The sequence below is a fragment of the Oncorhynchus tshawytscha genome, linkage group LG01 (assembly GCF_018296145.1).
Source record: "Oncorhynchus tshawytscha isolate Ot180627B linkage group LG01, Otsh_v2.0, whole genome shotgun sequence".
In the NCBI taxonomy this organism is placed as follows: domain Eukaryota; kingdom Metazoa; phylum Chordata; class Actinopteri; order Salmoniformes; family Salmonidae; genus Oncorhynchus; species Oncorhynchus tshawytscha.
The window spans coordinates 3,202,349-3,222,624 of record NC_056429.1 but is presented as its reverse complement, the minus strand read 5'-3'; the positions used below and the strand labels follow the sequence as shown (position 1 = coordinate 3,222,624).

Sequence of the window (20,276 nt, the reverse complement as noted above, 5' to 3'; positions counted from 1 at the left end):
TGGGTGTGCTGTATGGAATATGGTTCCATCTGTAGTGACTAGGGAATATTGTTCCATCTGAAGTGACTAGGGAATATTGTTCCATCTGAAGTGACTAGGGAATATTGTTCCATCTGTAGTGACTGTAGGGACTATGATTCCATCTGTAGTGACTGTAGGGAATATGGTTCCATCTGTAGTGTGACTGTAGGGAATATTGTTCCATCTGTAGTGTGACTGTAGGGAATATGGTTCCATCTGTAGTGTGACTGTAGGGAATATGGTTCCATCTGTAGTGTGACTGTAGGGAATATGGTTCCATCTGTAGTGTGACTGTAGGGAATATGGTTCCATCTGTAGTGACTGTAGGGAATATGGATCCATCTGTAGTGTGACTGTAGGGAATATGGTTCCATCTGTAGTGTGACTGTAGGGAATATGGTTCCATCTGTAGTGACTGTAGGGAATATGGATCCATCTGTAGTGTGACTGTAGGGAATATGGTTCCATCTGTAGTGTGACTGTAGGGAATATGGTTCCATCTGTAGTGACTGTAGGGAATATGGATCCATCTGTAGTGACTGTAGGGAATATGGTGTCATGTGTAGTGACTGTAGGGAATATGGTTCCATCTGTAGTGACTGTAGGGAATATGGTTCCATCTGTAGTGACTGTAGGGAATATGGTGTCATGTGTAGTGACTGTAGGGAATATGGTTCCATCTGTAGTGACTGTAGGGTAGTGATATGGTTCCATCTGTAGTGACTGTAGGGAATATGGTGTCCATCTGTAGTGTGACTGTAGGGAATATGGTTCCATCTGTCCATCTGTAGTGACTGTAGGGAATATGGTTCCATCTGTAGTGACTGTAGGGAATATGGTTCCATCTGTAGTGACTGTAGGGAATATGGTTCCATCTGTAGTGTGACTGTAGGGAATGTCTCCATGTGTAGTGACTGTAGTGAATATGTCTCCATCTGTAGTGACTGTAGGGAATATGGTGTCATGGGTAGTGACTGTAGGGAATATGGGTCCATCTGTAGTGACTGTAGGGAATATATCTCCATCTGTAGTGACTGTAGGGAATATGGGTCCATCTGTAGTGACTGTAGGGAATATATCTCCATCTGTAGTGACTGTAGGGAATATGGTTCCATGTGTAGTGACTGAAGTGAATATGGTTCCATCTGCAGTGACTGTAGGGAATATGTCTCCATGTGTAGTGACTGTAGGGAATATGGTTCCATCTGTAGTGACTGTAGGGAATATGTCTCCATCTGTAGTGACTGTAGTGAATATGGTTCCATCTGTAGTGACTGTAGTGAATATTGTTCCATCTGTAGTGACGGTAGTGAATATGGTTCCATCTGTAGTGACTGTAGGGAATATGGGTCCATCTGTAGTGACTGTAGGGAATATGGTTCCATCTGTAGTGACTGTAGGGAATATGGTTCCATCTGTAGTGACTGTAGGGAATATGGTTCCATCTGTAGTGACTGTAGGGAATATGGTTCCATCTGTAGTGACTGTAGGGAATATGGTTCCATCTGTAGTGACTGTAGGGAATATGGCTCCATCTGTAGTGACTGTAGGGAATATGGTTCCATGTGTAGTGACTGTAGGGAATAAATCTCCATCTGTAGTGACTGTAGGGAATATTGTTCCATGTGTAGTGACTGTAGGGAATATGGTTCCATCTGTAGTGACTGTAGGGAATATGGTTCCATGTGTAGTGACTGTAGTGAATATGGTTCCATCTGTAGTGACTGTAGGGAATATGTCTCCATGTGTAGTGACTGTAGGGAATATGGTTCCATGTGTAGTGACTGTAGTGAATATGGTTCCATGTGTAGTGAATATGGTTCCATCTGTAGTGACTGTAGGGAATATGTCTCCATCTGTAGTGACTGTAGGGCATAATGCTCCATCTGTAGTGATTGTAGGGAATAATGCTCCATCTGTAGTGACTGTAGGGAATATGGTTCCATCTGTAGTGTGACTGTAGGGAATATGGTTCCATCTGTAGTGACTGTAGGGAATATGTCTCCATCTGTAGTGTGACTGTAGGGAATATGGTTCCATCTATAGTGACTGTAGGGAATATGGTGTCATGTGTAGTGACTGTAGGGAATATTGTTCCATCTGTAGTGACTGTAGGGAATGTCTCCATGTGTAGTGACTGTAGTGAATATATCTCCATCTGGAGTGATTGTAGGGAATATGGTGTCATGGGTAGTGACTGTAGGGAATATGGGTCCATCTGTAGTGACTGTAGGGCATAATGATCCATCTGTAGTGACTGTAGGGAATATGGTGTCATGGGTAGTGACTGTAGGGAATATGTCTCCATGTGTAGTGACTGTAGGGAATATGTCTCCATCTGTAGTGACTGTAGGGAATATGGTGTCATGGGTAGTGACTGTAGGGAATATGTCTCCATGTGTAGTGACTGTAGGGAATATGGTTCCATGTGTAGTGACTGTAGGGAATATGGTTCCATGTGTAGTGACTGTAGGGAATATGGTTCCATCTGTAGTGACTGTAGGGAATATGTCTCCATGTGTAGTGACTGTAGGGAATATGGTGTCATGGGTAGTGACTGTAGGGAATATGGTGTCATGGGTAGTGACTGTAGGGAATATGGTGTCATGGGTAGTGACTGTAGGGAATATGGTTCCATGTGACTGTAGAATATGTCTCCACTGACTGTAGTGGGAATATGGTTCCAGTGACTGTAGTGACTGTAGTGAATATGGTTCCATGTGTAGTGACTGTAGGGAATATGGCTCCATCTGTAGTGACTGTAGGGAATATGGTTCCATGTGTAGTGACTGTAGGGAATAAATCTCCATCTGTAGTGACTGTAGGGAATATTGTTCCATGTGTAGTGACTGTAGGGAATATGGTTCCATCTGTAGTGACTGTAGGGAATATGTCTCCATGTGTAGTGACTGTAGGGAATATGGTTCCATGTGTAGTGACTGTAGTGAATATGGTTCCATGTGTAGTGAATATGGTTCCATCTGTAGTGACTGTAGGGAATATGTCTCCATCTGTAGTGACTGTAGGGCATAATGCTCCATCTGTAGTGATTGTAGGGAATAATGCTCCATCTGTAGTGACTGTAGGGAATATGGTTCCATCTGTAGTGTGACTGTAGGGAATATGGTTCCATCTGTAGTGACTGTAGGGAATATGTCTCCATCTGTAGTGTGACTGTAGGGAATATGGTTCCATCTGTAGTGACTGTAGGGAATATGGTGTCATGTGTAGTGACTGTAGGGAATATTGTTCCATCTGTAGTGACTGTAGGGAATGTCTCCATGTGTAGTGACTGTAGTGAATATGTCTCCATCTGGAGTGATTGTAGGGAATATGGTGTCATGGGTAGTGACTGTAGGGAATATGGGTCCATCTGTAGTGACTGTAGGGCATAATGATCCATCTGTAGTGACTGTAGGGAATATGGTGTCATGGGTAGTGACTGTAGGGAATATTTCTCCATGTGTAGTGACTGTAGGGAATAAATCTCCATCTGTAGTGACTGTAGGGAATATGGTGTCATGGGTAGTGACTGTAGGGAATATGTCTCCATGTGTAGTGACTGTAGGGAATATGGTTCCATGTGTAGTGACTGTAGGGCATATGGTTCCATGTGTAGTGACTGTAGGGAATATGTCTCCATGTGTAGTGACTGTAGGGAATATGGTGTCATGGGTAGTGACTGTAGGGAATATGGTGTCATGGGTAGTGACTGTAGGGAATATGGTGTCATGGGTAGTGACTGTAGGGAATATGGTTCCATCTGTAGTGACTGTAGGGAATATGTCTCCATCTGTAGTGACTGTAGGGAATATGGTTCCATGTGTAGTGACTGTAGTGAATATGGTTCCATGTGTAGTGACTGTAGTGAATATGGATCCATCTGTAGTGACTGTAGGGAATATGGTTCCATCTGTAGTGACTGTAGGGAATATGGTTCCATGTGTAGTGACTGAAGTGAATATGGTTCCATCTGTAGTGACTGTAGGGAATATGTCTCCATGTGTAGTGACTGTAGGGAATATGGTTCCATCTGTAGTGACTGTAGGGAATATGTCTCCATGTGTAGTGACTGTAGTGAATATGGTTCCATCTGTAGTGACTGTAGGGAATATGTTCTCCATCTGTAGTGACTGTAGGGCATAATGCTCCATCTGTAGTGACTGTAGGGAATATGGTTCCATCTGTAGTGACTGTAGGGAATAATGCTCCATCTGTAGTGACTGTAGGGAATATGGGTCCATCTGTAGTGACTGTAGGGAATATGTCTCCATCTGTAGTGATTGTAGGGAATATGGTGTCATTTCGTATCGTTTTAGTTAAAATAATCTTGTGGTTAAAATAATCATGACATTTCCTCTTCTGTTGCAGTATTACGAGATGTCCTATGGGCTCAACATAGAGATGCAGAAACAGGTATGTTACCATCACTACCACTCCTCTTTGTGATGGTCTGCCAGGGATTACGGTGCAGTAACAATGCATAGTCACTGCACTGTATGCTGGGTAAAATTGTATGTTCATTTGGCTGTACAGAGCCTTCTGACAGTATTCACACCACCTTTGACTTTTTCCACATTTTGTTGTTAGTCTGAATTTGAAAATGTATTACGTTTAGATGTTGTGTTACTGGTCTACTCACACAATACCCTATAATGACATCACAATACCCTATAATGACATCACAATACCCCATAATGACATCACAATACCCCATAATGACATCACAATACCCTATAATGACATCACACTACCCCATAATGACATCACACTACCCCATAATGACATCACACTACCCCATAATGACATCACAATACCCCATAATGACATCACAATACCCTATAATGACATCACAATACCCTATAATGACATCACAATACCCTATAATGACATCACAGTACCCTATAATGACATCACAATACCCCATAATGACATCACAATACCCCATAATGACATCACAATACCCCATAATGACATCACAATATCCCATAATGACATCACAATACCCCATAATGACATCACACTACCCCATAATGACATCACAATACCCCATAATGACATCACAATACCCCATAATGACATCACAATACCCCATAATGACATCACAATACCCCATAATGACATCACACTACCCCATAATGACATCACAATACCCCATAATGACGTCACACTACCCCATAATGACGTCACACTACCCCATAATGACGTCACAATACCCCATAATGACGTCACAATACCCCATAATGACGTCACACTACCCCATAATGACGTCACACTACCCCATAATGACGTCACACTACCCCATAATGACGTCACACTACCCCATAATAACATCACAATACCCCATAATAACATCACAATGCCCCATAATGACATCACAATACCCTATAATGAAATCACAATACCCTATAATGACATCACAATACCCCATAATGTCAAAGTGGAATTATGTTTTTAGACATTTTTACAAAATTCATTAAAAATGAAAAGCTGAAATGTCTTGAGTCAATAAGTATTCAAACCCAGCGTCACGTGATAAGCCTAAATAAGTTAAGGAGTAAACATTACTGAACAAGACACGTAATAAGTTGCATGGACTCACTCTGTGTGCAATAATAGTGTTTAACATGATTTATGAATGTCTACCTCATCTCTGTACCACACACATACAATTATCAGTCGAGCAGTGAATTTCAAACACAGATTCAACCACAAAGACCAGGGACGTTTTCCAATGCCTCAAAGAAGGGCACCTATTGGTAAATGGGTTAAAAAAAACTAAAAAGCAGACACTGAATATCCCTTTCAGCATGGTGAAGTTATTAATTACACTTTGGATGGTGTATCAATACAACCAGTCACTACAAAGATACAGGCGTCCTTCCTAACTCAGTTACCGGAGAGGAAGGAAACCGCTCAGGGATTTCACCATGAGGCCAATGGTGACTTTAAAACAGTTACAGAGTTTAATGGCTGTGATAGGAGAACACTAAGGATGGATCAACAACATTGTAGTTACTCCACAATACTAACCTAAATGACAGAGTGAAAAGAAGGAAGCCTGTAAAGAATAATTGTTTGCAACGTGGCACTAATGTAAAACTGCAAAATATGTGGCAGAGAAATGAACTCTTTGTCTTTGTTTGGGGAAAACACAACCCATCACTGAGTACCACTCATCATCTGGTTCTGTCTGCTTGAGACAAATTCACCTTTCGGCACCAAAACCACAAGACCAAATATACCCTGGAGTTGCTTCCCAAGATGACATTGACTGTTCCTGAGTTGATTTAGTTACAGTTTTAACTAGGGATGCGCTATATATCGGTGAACATAATTCATTGCCCTTGACAATCAACCGTTCTCTGTCGTGGGTGATGATGGCTTCCACCGACTTTTTTTCAGACGTACACAGTACTGTTGAAACACACATCTACCACCCCACTACCACTATCAGATTAGAGCCATAAAGGAGACTAGACATCTACCACCCCACTACCACTATCAGATTAGAGCCATAAGGGCGGCTAAACATCTACCACCCCACTCCCACTATCAGATTAGAGCCGTAAAGGAGACTAGACAGCTACCACTATCAGATTAGAGCCATAAAGGAGACTAGACATCTACCACCCCACTACCACTATCAGATTAGAGCCGTAAAGGAGACTAGAAATCTACCACTATCATATTAGAGCCATAAAGGAGACTAGACATCTACCACCCCACTACCACTATCACATTGAGCTACTTGCTATGGGCGTCACTGCTATTAGCTTCACGACTGACATTTGGACCAGCGATATCAGCCCCATGAGTCTGACTTGCACAGTCGGCTCGTGGAGGATTTCCTACTGAGGAAAGTCAATGTGCTGGTTGTCATACCACTGCTGCCATTTCAATGGCATTTGAGAACATGTTTGAAACATGAACACATTAGTAAGCTCTCCTTCAAAACAACTGACTGGAGAAATTAGTTCATCAACTGTGTCTGCAGCAGGCCCCTCTCTGTCATGGCATTGAAACGTTGAAACTCAACAAAACTGACAGGGATGTATAGAACAATTTGAGATAAGCTGTGATAAATGTGGAACATTTCTGGGATCTTTTTTTTTTTTTCAGCTCATGTTATTATTTTTTTTGGTTCAGTGTAGAATTCGTATTCTAATTCCTGATTTTAACGGCACCGATTCTGTCACATGACAGTGGAGTACACCATGCCCATTCTGACTTCGCCAATGCTAAGCTAACCAGGTGGCTAGCAGCCAGTGTGTGATGTTAGTGCTGGTATCTATGGAGTGAAGACGGCCCCTTTTCTCTCTACGAGGTTCTTTACTGGCCCACATTGACCAATGAAACAGTTGCCCTTGACAACAGTTTGCCCCAGGAAGCAAAACTGCCCACACAGGAAGTTTACATACAGGCTGTTGAACAAGCGATTGGGTGGAATTCTCTCGCCACCCTGCTCGATGCGATGTACAGGTGAAGTCGGAAGTTTACCTTTCGCCAAGTACATTTCAACTCAGTTTTTCCACAATTCCTGACATTTAATCATCGTAAAAATTCCCTCTCTTAGGTCAGTTAGGATCACCACTTTATTTTAAGAATGTGAAATGTCAGAATAATAGTAGAGAGAATTAAAAAGTATATATTTTTTATTTATTTCATCACATTCTGAGTGAGTCAGAAGTTTACATACACTCAATTAAGTATTTGGTAGCATTGCCTTTAAATTGTTTAACTTGGGTCAAACGTTTCGGGTCGCCTTCCACAAGCTTCCCACAATAAGTTGGGTGAATTTTGGCCCATTCCTCCTGACAGAACTGGTGTAACTGAGTCAGGTTTGTAGGCCTCCTTGCTCACACATGTTTTTTTTTCAGTTCTGCCCACAAATTATCTATAGGATTGAGGTCAGGGCTTTGTGATGGCCACTCCAATACCTTGACTTTGTTGTCCTTAGGCCATTTTGCCACAACTTTGGAAGTATGCTTGGGGTCATTGTCCATTTGGAAGACCCATTTGTGACCAAGCTTTAACTTTCCGATTGATGTCTTGAGATGTTGCTTCAATATATCCACATAATTTTCCTGCCTCATGATGCCATCTATTTTGTGAAGTGCACCAGTCCCTCCTGCAGCAAAGCACCACCACAACATGATGTTGCCACCCCCATGCTTCATGGTTGGGATGGTGTTCTTCGGCTTGCAAGCCTCCCCCTTTTACCTCCAAACATAACGATGGTCATTATGGCCAAACAGTTCTATTTTATTTACTAAAAAGAGAGGATTTTTTTGTCAGTGTGTAACTTTTTTATTTAACAAGTCAAGTCAGTTAAGAACAAATTATTAATTATTATTAATCACAATGACGAGCTTCTCAGAGCTTCTCTAGGTTAGAGAGACGGTCTTTGTGTCAGAGGAGCAGAGGGAGGAACTGGAGAGGGAAGAGGGAGGAACTGGAGAGGGAGGAACTGGAGAGGGGAGAGGGAGGAACTGGAGAGGGGAGAGGGAGGAACTGGAGAGGAGGAACTGGAGAGGAGGAACTGGAGAGGAGGAACTGGAGAGGAGGAACTGGAGAGGAGGAACTGGAGAGGGAGGAACGGGAGAGGGAGGAACGGGAGAGGGAGGAACTGGAGAGGGAGGAACTGGAGAGGGAGGAACTGGAGAGGGAGGAACGGGAGAGGGAGGAACGGGAGAGGGAGGAACGGGAGAGGGAGGAACTGGAGAGGGAGGAACTGGAGAGGGAGGAACTGGAGAGGGAGGAACGGGAGAGGGAGGAACTGGAGAGGGAGGAACTGGAGAGGGAAGAGGGAGGAACTGGAGAGGGAAGAACTGGAGAGGGAGGAACTGGAGAGGGAGGAACTGGAGAGGGAGGAACTGGAGAGGGAGGAACGGGAGAGGGAGGAACGGGAGGGAGGGAAGAGGGAGGAACTGGAGAGGGAGGAACGGGAGAGGGAGGAACGGGAGAGGGAAGAGGGAGGAACTGGAGAGGGAGGAACGGGAGAGGAGGAACGGGAGAGGGAAGAGGGAGGAACTGGAGAGGGAGGAACTGGAGAGGGAGGAACTGGAGAGGGAGGAACTGGAGAGGGAGGAACTGAGAAGAGGGAGAGGGAGGAACGGGAGAGGGAAGAGGGAGGAACTGGAGAGGGAGGAACGGGAGAGGGAGGAACGGGAGAGGGAAGAGGGAGGAACTGGAGAGGGAGGAACTGGAGAGGGAGGAACGGGAGAGGGAAGAGGGAGGAACTGGAGAGGGAGGAACGGGAGAGGGAAGAGGGAGGAACTGGAGAGGGAGGAACTGGAGAGGGAGGAACTGGAGAGGGAGGAACTGGAGAGGGAGGAACGGGAGAGGGAGGAACGGGAGAGGGAGGAACTGGAGAGGGAGGAACTGGAGAGGGAGGAACTGGAGAGGGAGGAACGGGAGAGGGAGGAACGGGAGAGGGAAGAGGGAGGAACTGGAGAGGGAGGAACTGGAGAGGGAGGAACGGGAGAGGGAAGAGGGAGGAACTGGAGAGGGAGGAACTGGAGAGGAAGGAACGGAGAGAGGGAAGAGGGAGGAACTGGAGAGGGAGGAACTGGAGAGGGAGGAACTGGAGAGGGAGGAACTGAGAGGGAGGAACGGGAGAGGGAAGAGGGAGGAACTGGAGAGGGAGGAACGGGAGAGGGAGGAACGGGAGAGGGAAGAGGGAGGAACTGGAGAGGGAGGAACTGGAGAGGGAGGAACGGGAGAGGGAAGAGGGAGGACCTGGAGAGGGAGGAACGGGAGAGGGAAGAGGGAGGAACTGGAGAGGGAGGAACTGGAGAGGGAGGAACTGGAGAGGGAGGAACGGGAGAGGGAGGAACGGGAGAGGGAGGAACTGGAGAGGGAGGAACTGGAGAGGGAGGAACTGGAGAGGGAGGAACTGGAGAGGGAGGAACGGGAGAGGGAAGAGGGAGGAACTGGAGAGGGAGGAACTGGAGAGGGAAGAGCTGGAGAGGGAAGAACTGGAGAGGGAGGAACTGGAGAGGGAGGAACTGGAGAGGGAGGAACTGGAGAGGGAGGAACTGGAGAGGGAGGAACGGGAGAGGGAAGAGGGAGGAACTGGAGAGGGAGGAACTGGAGAGGGAGGAACTGGAGAGGGAGGAACGGGAGAGGGAGGAACGGGAGAGGGAGGAACTGGAGAGGGAGGAACTGGAGAGGGAGGAACGGGAGAGGGAGGAACTGGAGAGGGAAGAGGGAGGAACGGGAGAGGGAGGAACTGGAGAGGGAGGAACTGGAGAGGGAGGAACTGGAGAGGGAGGAACTGGAGAGGGAGGAACTGGAGAGGGAGGAACTGGAGAGGGAGGAACTGGAGAGGGAAGAGGGAGGAACGGGAGAGGGAGGAACTGGAGAGGGAGGAACTGGAGAGGGAGGAACTGGAGAGGGAGGAACTGGAGAGGGAGGAACTGGAGAGGGAGGAACTGGAGAGGGAAGAGGGAGGAACTGGAGAGGGAGGAACGGGAGAGGGAGGAACGGGAGAGGGAAGAGGGAGGAACTGGAGAGGGAGGAACGGGAGAGGGAGGAACGGGAGAGGGAAGAGGGAGGAACTGGAGAGGGAGGAACGGGAGAGGGAGGAACGGGAGAGGGAAGAGGGAGGAACTGGAGAGGGAGGAACTTGAGAGGGAGGAACGGGAGAGGGAGGAATGGGAGAGGGAAGAGGGAGGAACTGGAGAGGGAGGAACTGGAGAGGGAGGAACGGGAGAGGGAAGAGGGAGGAACTGGAGAGGGAGGAACTGGAGAGGGAGGAACTGGAGAGGGAGGAACTGGAGAGGGAGGAACTGGGAGAGGGAGGAACTGGAGAGGGAGGAACTGGAGAGGGAGGAACTGGAGAGGGAGGGAGGAACTGGAGAGGGAGGAACTGGAGAGGGAAGAACTGGAGAGGGAGGAACTGGAGAGGGAGGAACTGGAGAGGGAGGAACTGGAGAGGGAAGAGGGGGAACTGGAGAGGGAGGAACTGGAGAGGGAGGAGGGAGGAACTGGAGAGGGGTGAGAGGAACTGGAGAGGGGAGAGGGAGGAACTGAAGAGGGAGGAACTGAAGAGGGAGGAACTGGAGAGGGGAGAGGGAGGAACTGGAGAGGGGTGAGAGGAACTGGAGAGGGTGGAACTGGAGAGGAGTGAGAGGAACTGGAGAGGAGTGAGAGGAACTGGAGAGGGGAGAGGGAGGAACTGGAGAGGGGAGAGGGAGGAACTGGAGAGGGGAGATGGAGGAACTGGAGAGGGGAGATGGAGGAACTGGAGAGGGGAGATGGAGGAACTGGAGAGGGGAGATGGAGGAACTGGAGAGGGAGATGGAGGAACTGGAGAGGGAGAGGGAGGAACTGGAGAGGGGAGAGGGAGGAACTGGAGAGGGGTGAGAGGAACTGGAGAGGGAGGAACTGGAGAGGGGAGAGGGAGGAACTGGAGAGGGGAGAGGGAGGAACTGGAGAGGGGTGAGAGGAACTGGGGAGGGAGAGGGAGGAACTGGGGAGGGAGGAACTGGAGTGTGGTGAGGGAGGAACTGGAGAGGGAAGATGGAGGAACTGGAGAGGGAGGAACTGGGGAGGGGAGAGGGAGGAACTGGAGAGGGGTGGGAGGAACTGGAGAGGGGAGAGGGAGGAACTGGGGAGGGGAGAGGGAGGAACTGGAGAGGGAGGAACTGGAGAGGGGAGAGGGAGGAACTGAAGAGGGAGAGGGAGGAACTGGAGAGGGAGGAACTGGGGAGGGGCGAGCGAGGAACTGGAGAGGGGTGAGAGGAACTGGGGAGGGGAGAGGGAGGAACTGGGGAGGGAGGAACTGGAGTGGGGTGAGGGAGGAACTGGAGAGGGAAGATGGAGGAACTGGAGAGGGAGGAACTGGGGAGGGAGAGGGAGGAACTGGAGAGGGGTGGGAGGAACTGGAGAGGGGAGAGGGAGGAACTGGAGAGGGAGGAACTGGAGAGGGTGGAACTGGAGAGGAACTGGAGAGGGAGGAACTGGAGAGGGTGGAACTGGAGAGGGTGGAACTGGAGAGGAACTGGAGAGGGAGGAACTGGAGAGGGAGGAACTGGAGAGGGAAGAGGGAGGAACTGGAGAGGGAGGAACTGGAGAGGGAGGAACTGGAGAGGGAGAGGGGAGAGGGAGGAACTGGAGAGGGAGGAACTGGAGAGGGAGGAACTGGAGAGGGAGGAACTGGAGAGGGAAGAGGGAGGAACTGGAGAGGGAAGAGGGAGGAACTGGAGAGGGAGGAACTGAGAGGGAAGAGGGAGGAACGGAAGAGGGAGGAACTGGAGGGAGGAACTGGAGAGGGAGGAACTGGAGAGGGAGGAACTGGAGAGGGAGGAACTGGAGAGGGAAGAGGGAGGAACTGGAGAGGGAGGAACTGGAGAGGGAGGAACTGGAGAGGGAGGAACTGGAGAGGGAGGAACGGAAGAGGGAAGAACTGGAGAGGGAGAGGGAGGAACTGAGAGGGGAGAGGGAGGAACTGGAGAGGGGAGAGGGAGGAACTGGAGAGGGAGAGGGAGGAACTGGAGAGGGAAGAGGGAGGAACTGGAGAGGGAAGAGGGAGGAACTGGAGAGGGAGGAACTGAGAGGGAAGAGGGAGGAACTGGAGAGGGAAGAGGGAGGAACTGGAGAGGGGAGAGGGAGGAACTGGAGAGGGAGAGGGAGGAACTGGAGAGGGAGGAACTGGAGAGGGGAGAGGGAGGAACTGGAGAGGGAGGAACTGGAGAGGGAGGAACTGGAGAGGGGAGAGGGGGAACTGGAGAGGGAGGAACTGGAGAGGGAGGAACTGGAGAGGGAGGAGGGAGGAACTGGAGAGGGGTGAGAGGAACTGGAGAGGGAGAGGGAGGAACTGAAGAGGGAGGAACTGGAGAGGGAGGAACTGGAGAGGGAGAGGGAGGAACTGGAGAGGGAGGAACTGGAGAGAGGGAGGAACTGGAGAGGGTGGAACTGGAGAGGAGGAGAGGAACTGGAGAGGAGTGAGAGGAACTGGAGAGGGGAGAGGGAGGAACTGGAGAGGGGAGAGGGAGGAACTGGAGAGGGGAGATGGAGGAACTGGGAGATGGAGGAACTGAGAGGGGAGATGGAGGAACTGGAGAGTGGAGATGGAGGAACTGGAGAGGGAGAGGGAGGAACTGGAGAGGGAGAGGGAGGAACTGGAGAGGGGGTGAGAGGAACTGGAGAGGGAGGAACTGGAGAGGGGAGAGGGAGGAACTGGAGAGGGGAGAGGGAGGAACTGGAGAGGGAGGAACTGGGGATGGGAGAGGAGGAACTGGAGATAGGTAAGAGGAACTGGGGAGGGGAGAGGGAGGAACTGGGGAGGGAGGAACTGGAGAGGGAGGAACTGGAGAGGGAAGATGGAGGAACTGGGGAGGGAGGAACTGGAGTGGGGTGAGGGAGGAACTGGAGAGGGAAGATGGAGGAACTGGAGAGGGAGGAACTGGGGAGGGGAGAGGGAGGAACTGGAGAGGGGGTGGGAGGAACTGGAGAGGGGAGAGGGAGGAACTGGAGAGGGGAGAGGGAGGAACTGGGGAGGGAGAGGGAGGAACTGGAGAGGGGAGAGGGAGGAACTGAAGAGGGGAGAGGGAGGAACTGGAGAGGGAAGAGGGAGGAACTGGAGAGGGAAGAGGGAGGAACTGGAGAGGGTGGAACTGGAGAGGGAGTGAGAGGAACTGGAGAGGGGAGAGGGAGGAACTGGAGAGGGAAGAGGGAGGAACTGGAGAGGGAGGAACTGGAGAGGGGAGAGGGAGGAACTGGAGAGGGAGGAACTGGAGAGGGAAGAGAGGAGGAACTGGAGAGGGGAGGGAAGAACTGGAGAGGGAGGAACTGAGAGGGAAGAGGGAGGAACTGGAGAGGGAAGGGGAGGGAGGAACTGGAGAGGGAGGAACTGGAGAGGGGAGAGGGAGGAACTGGAGAGGGGAGGGGGAGGAACTGGAGAGGGAGGAACTGGAGACGGAGAGGGAGGAACTGGAGAGGAAGGAACTGGAGAGGGAGGAACTGGAGAGGGAGGAACTGGAGAGGGAAGAGGGGGAACTGGAGAGGGGGAACTGGAGAGGGAGGAACTGGAGAGGGAGGAACTGGAGAGGGAGGAGGGAGGAACTGGAGAGGGGTGAGAGGAACTGGAGAGGGAGAGGGAGGAACTGAAGAGGGAGGAACTGAAGAGGGAGGAACTGGAGAGGGAGGAACTGGAGAGGGAGGAACTGGAGAGGAGGAACTGGAGAGGGAAGAGGGAGGAACGGGAGAGGGAGGAACTGGAGAGGGAGGAACTGGAGAGGGAGGAGGGAGGAACTGGAGAGGGGTGAGAGGAACTGGAGAGGGGAGAGGGAGGAACTGAAGAGGGAGGAACTGGAGAGGGAGGAACTGGAGAGGGAGGAACTGGAGAGGGAGGAACTGGAGAGGGAAGAGGGAGGAACGGGAGAGGGAGGAACTGGAGAGGGAGGAACTGGAGAGGGAGGAGGGAGGAACTGGAGAGGGGTGGGAGGAACTGGAGAGGGAGGAACTGAAGAGGGAGGAACTGGAGAGGGAGGAACTGGAGAGGGAGGAACTGGAGAGGGAGGAACTGGAGAGGGTGGAACTGGAGAGGAGTGAGAGGAACTGGAGAGGAGAGGGAGGAACTGGAGAGAGAGGGGAGAGGGAGGAACTGGAGAGGGAGAGGGAGGAACTGGAGAGGGGAGATGGAGGAACTGGAGAGGGGAGAGGGAGGAACTGGAGAGGGGAGATGGAGGAACTGGAGAGGGAGATGGAGGAACTGGAGAGGGGAGAGGGAGGAACTGGAGAGGGGTGAGAGGAACTGGAGAGGGAGGAACTGGAGAGGGGAGAGGGAGGAACTGGAGAGGGAGGAACGGGAGAGGGAGGAACGGGAGAGGGAGGAACTGGAGAGGGAGGAACTGGAGAGGGAGGAACTGGAGAGGGAGGAACTGGAGAGGGAGGAACTGGAGAGGGAGGAACGGGAGAGGGAAGAGGGAGGAACTGGAGAGGGAGGAACTGGAGAGGGAAGAGCTGGAGAGGGAAGAACTGGAGAGGGAGGAACTGGAGAGGGAGGAACTGGAGAGGGAGGAACTGGAGAGGGAGGAACTGGAGAGGGAGGAACGGGAGAGGGAAGAGGGAGGAACTGGAGAGGGAGGAACTGGAGAGGGAGGAACTGGAGAGGGAGGAACGGGAGAGGGAGGAACGGGAGAGGGAGGAACTGGAGAGGGAGGAACTGGAGAGGGAGGAACGGGAGAGGGAGGAACTGGAGAGGGAAGAGGGAGGAACGGGAGAGGGAAGAACTGGAGAGGGAGGAACTGGAGAGGGAGGAACTGGAGAGGGAGGAACTGGAGAGGGAAGAGGGAGGAAGGGAGAGGGAGGAACTGGAGAGGGGGAGGAACTGGAGAGGGAGGAACTGGAGAGGGAGGAACTGGAGAGGGAAGAGGGAGGAACTGGAGAGGGAGGAACTGGAGAGGGAGGAAGGGAGAAGGGAAGAGGGAGGAACTGGAGAGGGAGGAACGGGAGAGGGAAGAGGGAGGAACTGGAGAGGGAGGAACGGGAGAGGGAGGAACGGGAGAGGGAAGAGGGAGGAACTGGAGAGGGAGGAACTGGAGAGGGAGGAACGGGAGAGGGAGGAACGGGAGAGGGAAGAGGGAGGAACTGAGAGGGAGGAACTGGAGAGGGAGGAACGGGAGAGGGAAGAGGGAGGAACTGGAGAGGGAGGAACTGGAGAGGGAGGAACTGGAGAGGGAGGAACTGGAGAGGGAGGAACGGGAGAGGGAGGAACTGGAGAGGGAGGAACTGGAGAGGGAGGAACTGGAGAGGGAGGAACTGGAGAGGGAGGAACTGGAGAGGGAGGAACTGGAGAGGGAGGAACTGGAGAGGGAAGAGGGGGAACTGGAGAGGGAGGAACTGGAGAGGGAGGAGGGAGGAACTGGAGAGGGGTGAGAGGAACTGGAGAGGGGAGAGGGAGGAACTGAAGAGGGAGGAACTGAAGAGGGAGGAACTGGAGAGGGAGAGGGAGGAACTGGAGAGGGGTGAGAGGAACTGGAGAGGGTGGAACTGGAGAGGAGTGAGAGGAACTGGAGAGGAGTGAGAGGAACTGGAGAGGGGAGAGGGAGGAACTGGAGAGGGGAGAGGGAGGAACTGGAGGGGAGATGGAGGAACTGGAGAGGGAGATGGAGGAACTGGAGAGGGGAGATGGAGGAACTGGAGAGGGGAGATGGAGGAACTGGAGAGGGGAGATGGAGGAACTGGAGAGGGGAGAGGGAGGAACTGGAGAGGGAGAGGGAGGAACTGGAGAGGGGTGAGAGGAACTGGAGAGGGAGGAACTGGAGAGGGAGAGGGAGGAACTGGAGAGGGAGAGGGAGGAACTGGAGAGGGGTGAGAGGAACTGGGGAGGGGAGAGGGAGGAACTGGGGAGGGAGGAACTGGAGTGTGGTGAGGGAGGAACTGGAGAGGGAAGATGGAGGAACTGGAGAGGGAGGAACTGGGGAGGGGAGAGGGAGGAACTGGAGAGGGGTGGGAGGAACTGGAGAGGGGAGAGGGAGGAACTGGGGAGGGGAGAGGGAGGAACTGGAGAGGGAGGAACTGGAGAGGGGAGAGGGAGGAACTGAAGAGGGGAGAGGGAGGAACTGGAGAGGGAGGAACTGGGGAGGGGCGAGCGAGGAACTGGAGAGGGGTGAGAGGAACTGGGGAGGGGAGAGGGAGGAACTGGGGAGGGAGGAACTGGAGTGGGGTGAGGGAGGAACTGGAGAGGGAAGATGGAGGAACTGGAGAGGGAGGAACTGGGGAGGGGAGAGGGAGGAACTGGAGAGGGGTGGGAGGAACTGGAGAGGGGAGAGGGAGGAACTGGGGAGGGGAGAGGGAGGAACTGGAGAGGGAGGAACTGGAGAGGGGAGAGGGAGGAACTGGAGAGGGAAGAGGGAGGAACTGGAGAGGGAAGAGGGTGGAACTGGAGAGGGTGGAACTGGAGAGGGTGGAACTGGAGAGGGTGGAACTGGAGAGGAACTGGAGAGGGAGGAACTGGAGAGGGAGGAACTGGAGAGGGAAGAGGGAGGAACTGGAGAGGGAGGAACTGGAGAGGGAGGAACTGGAGAGGGGAGAGGGAGGAACTGGAGAGGGAGGAACTGGAGAGGGAGGAACTGGAGAGGGAGGAACTGGAGAGGGAAGAGGGAGGAACTGGAGAGGGAAGAGGGAGGAACTGGAGAGGGAGGAACTGAGAGGGAAGAGGGAGGAACGGAAGAGGGAGGAACTGGAGAGGGAGGAACTGGAGAGGGAGGAACTGGAGAGGGAGGAACTGGAGAGGGAAGAGGGAGGAACTGGAGAGGGAGGAACTGGAGAGGGAGGAACTGGAGAGGGAGGAACTGGAGAGGGAGGAACGGAAGAGGGAAGAACTGGAGAGGGAGAGGGAGGAACTGGAGAGGGAGAGGGAGGAACTGGAGAGGGGAGAGGGAGGAACTGGAGAGGGGAGAGGGAGGAACTGGAGAGGGAAGAGGGAGGAACTGGAGAGGGAAGAGGGAGGAACTGGAGAGGGAGGAACTGAGAGGGAAGAGGGAGGAACTGGAGAGGGAAGAGGGAGGAACTGGAGAGGGGAGAGGGAGGAACTGGAGAGGGGAGAGGGAGGAATTGGAGAGGGAGGAACTGGAGAGGGAGAGGGAGGAACTGGAGAGGGAGGAACTGGAGAGGGAGGAACTGGAGAGGGAGGAACTGGAGAGGGAAGAGGGGGAACTGGAGAGGGAGGAACTGGAGAGGGAGGAACTGGAGAGGGAGGAGGGAGGAACTGGAGAGGGGTGAGAGGAACTGAGAGGGGAGAGGGAGGAACTGAAGAGGGAGGAACTGGAGAGGGAGGAACTGGAGAGGGAGAGGGAGGAACTGGAGAGGGAGGAACTGGAGAGGGAGGAACTGGAGAGGGTGGAACTGGAGAGGAGTGAGAGGAACTGGAGAGGACTGAGAGGAACTGGAGAGGGGAGAGGGAGGAACTGGAGAGGGGAGAGGGAGGAACTGGAGAGGGGAGATGGAGGAACTGGAGGGGAGATGGAGGAACTGGAGAGGGAGATGGAGGAACTGGAGAGGGGAGATGGAGGAACTGGAGAGTGGAGATGGAGGAACTGGAGAGGGGAGAGGGAGGAACTGGAGAGGGGTGAGAGGAACTGGAGAGGGAGGAACTGGAGAGGGGAGAGGGAGGAACTGGAGAGGGGAGAGGGAGGAACTGGAGAGGGAGGAACTGGGGATGGGAGAGCGAGGAACTGGAGATAGGTAAGAGGAACTGGGGAGGGAGAGGGAGGAACTGGGGAGGGAGGAACTGGAGGGGTGAGGGAGGAACTGGAGAGGGAAGATGGAGGAACTGGGGAGGGAGGAACTGGAGTGGGGTGAGGGAGGAACTGGAGAGGGAAGATGGAGGAACTGGAGAGGGAGGAACTGGGGAGGGGAGAGGGAGGAACTGGAGAGGGGTGGGAGGAACTGGAGAGGGAGAGGGAGGAACTGGAGAGGGGAGAGGGAGGAACTGGGGAGGGAGAGGGAGGAACTGGAGAGGGGAGAGGGAGGAACTGAAGAGGGGAGAGGGAGGAACTGGAGAGGGAAGAGGGAGGAACTGGAGAGGGAAGAGGGAGGAACTGGAGAGGGTGGAACTGGAGAGGAGTGAGAGGAACTGGAGAGGGGAGAGGGAGGAACTGGAGAGGGAAGAGGGAGGAACTGGAGAGGGAGGAACTGGAGAGGGGAGAGGGAGGAACTGGAGAGGGAGGAACTGGAGAGGGAAGAGAGGAGGAACTGGAGAGGGAAGAGGGAAGAACTGGAGAGGGAGGAACTGAGAGGGAAGAGGGAGGAACTGGAGAGGGAAGAGGGAGGAACTGGAGAGGGAGGAACTGGAGAGGGGAGAGGGAGGAACTGGAGAGGGAGGGGGAGGAACTGGAGAGGGAGGAACTGGAGACGGAGAGGGAGGAACTGGAGAGGAAGGAACTGGAGAGGGAGGAACTGGAGAGGGAGGAACTGGAGAGGGAAGAGGGGGAACTGGAGAGGGGGAACTGGAGAGGGAGGAACTGGAGAGGGAGGAACTGGAGAGGGAGGAGGGAGGAACTGGAGAGGGGTGAGAGGAACTGGAGAGGGGAGAGGGAGGAACTGAAGAGGGAGGAACTGGAGAGGGAGGAACTGGAGAGGGAGGAACTGGAGAGGGAGGAACTGGAGAGGGAAGAGGGAGGAACGGGAGAGGGAGGAACTGGAGAGGGAGGAACTGGAGAGGGAGGAGGGAGGAACTGGAGAGGGGTGAGAGGAACTGGAGAGGGGAGAGGGAGGAACTGAAGAGGGAGGAACTGGAGAGGGAGGAACTGGAGAGGGAGGAACTGGAGAGGGAGGAACTGGAGAGGGAAGAGGGAGGAACGGGAGAGGGAGGAACTGGAGAGGGAGGAACTGGAGAGGGAGGAGGGAGGAACTGGAGAGGGGTGAGAGGAACTGGAGAGGGGAGAGGGAGGAACTGGAGAGGGAGGAACTGGAGAGGGAGGAACTGGAGAGGGTGGAACTGGAGAGGAGTGAGAGGAACTGGAGAGGAGTGAGAGGAACTGGAGAGGGAGAGGAGGAACTGGGAGAGGGAGGAACTGGAGAGGGAGAGGGAGGAACTGGAGAGGGAGATGGAGGAACTGGAGAGGGGAGAGGGAGGAACTGGAGAGGGGAGATGGAGGAACTGGAGAGGGGAGATGGAGGAACTGGAGAGGGAGAGGGAGGAACTGGAGAGGGGAGAGGGAGGAACTGGAGAGGGAGAGGGAGGAACTGGAGAGGGGAGAGGGAGGAACTGGAGAGGGAGGAACTGGAGAGGGGAGAGGGAGGAACTGGAGAGGGAGGAACTGGGGAGGGAGAGCGAGGAACTGGAGAGGGAAGAGGGAGGAACTGGAGAGGGAGGAACTGAGAGGGAAGAGGGAGGAACTGGAGAGGGAAGAGGGAGGAACTGGAGAGGGGAGAGGGAGGAACTGGAGAGGGGAGAGGGAGGAACTGGAGAGGGGAGAGGGAGGAACTGGAGAGGGGAGAGGGAGGAACTGGAGAGGGGTGAGAGGAACTGGAGAGGGAGGAACTGGAGAGGGAGGAACTGGAGAGGGGAGAGGGAGGAACTGGAGAGGGAGAGAGGAAATGGGGAGGGGAGAGGGAGGAACTGGAGTGGGGTGAAGGAGGAACTGGAGAGGGAAGATGGAGGAACTGGAGAGGGAGGAACTGGGGAGGGGAGAGGGAGGAACTGGAGAGGGGTGGGAGGAACTGGAGAGGGGAGAGGGAGGAACTGGAGAGGGGAGAGGGAGGAACTGGAGAGGGGAGAGGGAGGAACTGGAGAGGGGAGA

At 53.0% G+C, this 20,276-nt stretch overlaps 1 protein-coding gene across 6 annotated transcripts in view; it reads left to right on the top strand.

Annotated features, from left to right (window-relative positions):
* Positions 1–20,276, top strand: part of tle3a (TLE family member 3, transcriptional corepressor a) — a 154,623-nt gene that overhangs the window by 19,904 nt on the left and 114,443 nt on the right. For all 6 annotated transcript variants that reach the window (XR_006080185.1, XM_042308124.1, XM_042307598.1 and 3 more), the window contains one exon: positions 4,393–4,437. Coding sequence is in view for 5 of the 6 variants with exons in the window: in XM_042308124.1 (XP_042164058.1) it covers positions 4,393–4,437 (45 nt within the window). In the remaining variant the exon portion in view is untranslated. The remainder of the gene's footprint in view (positions 1–4,392; positions 4,438–20,276) is intronic.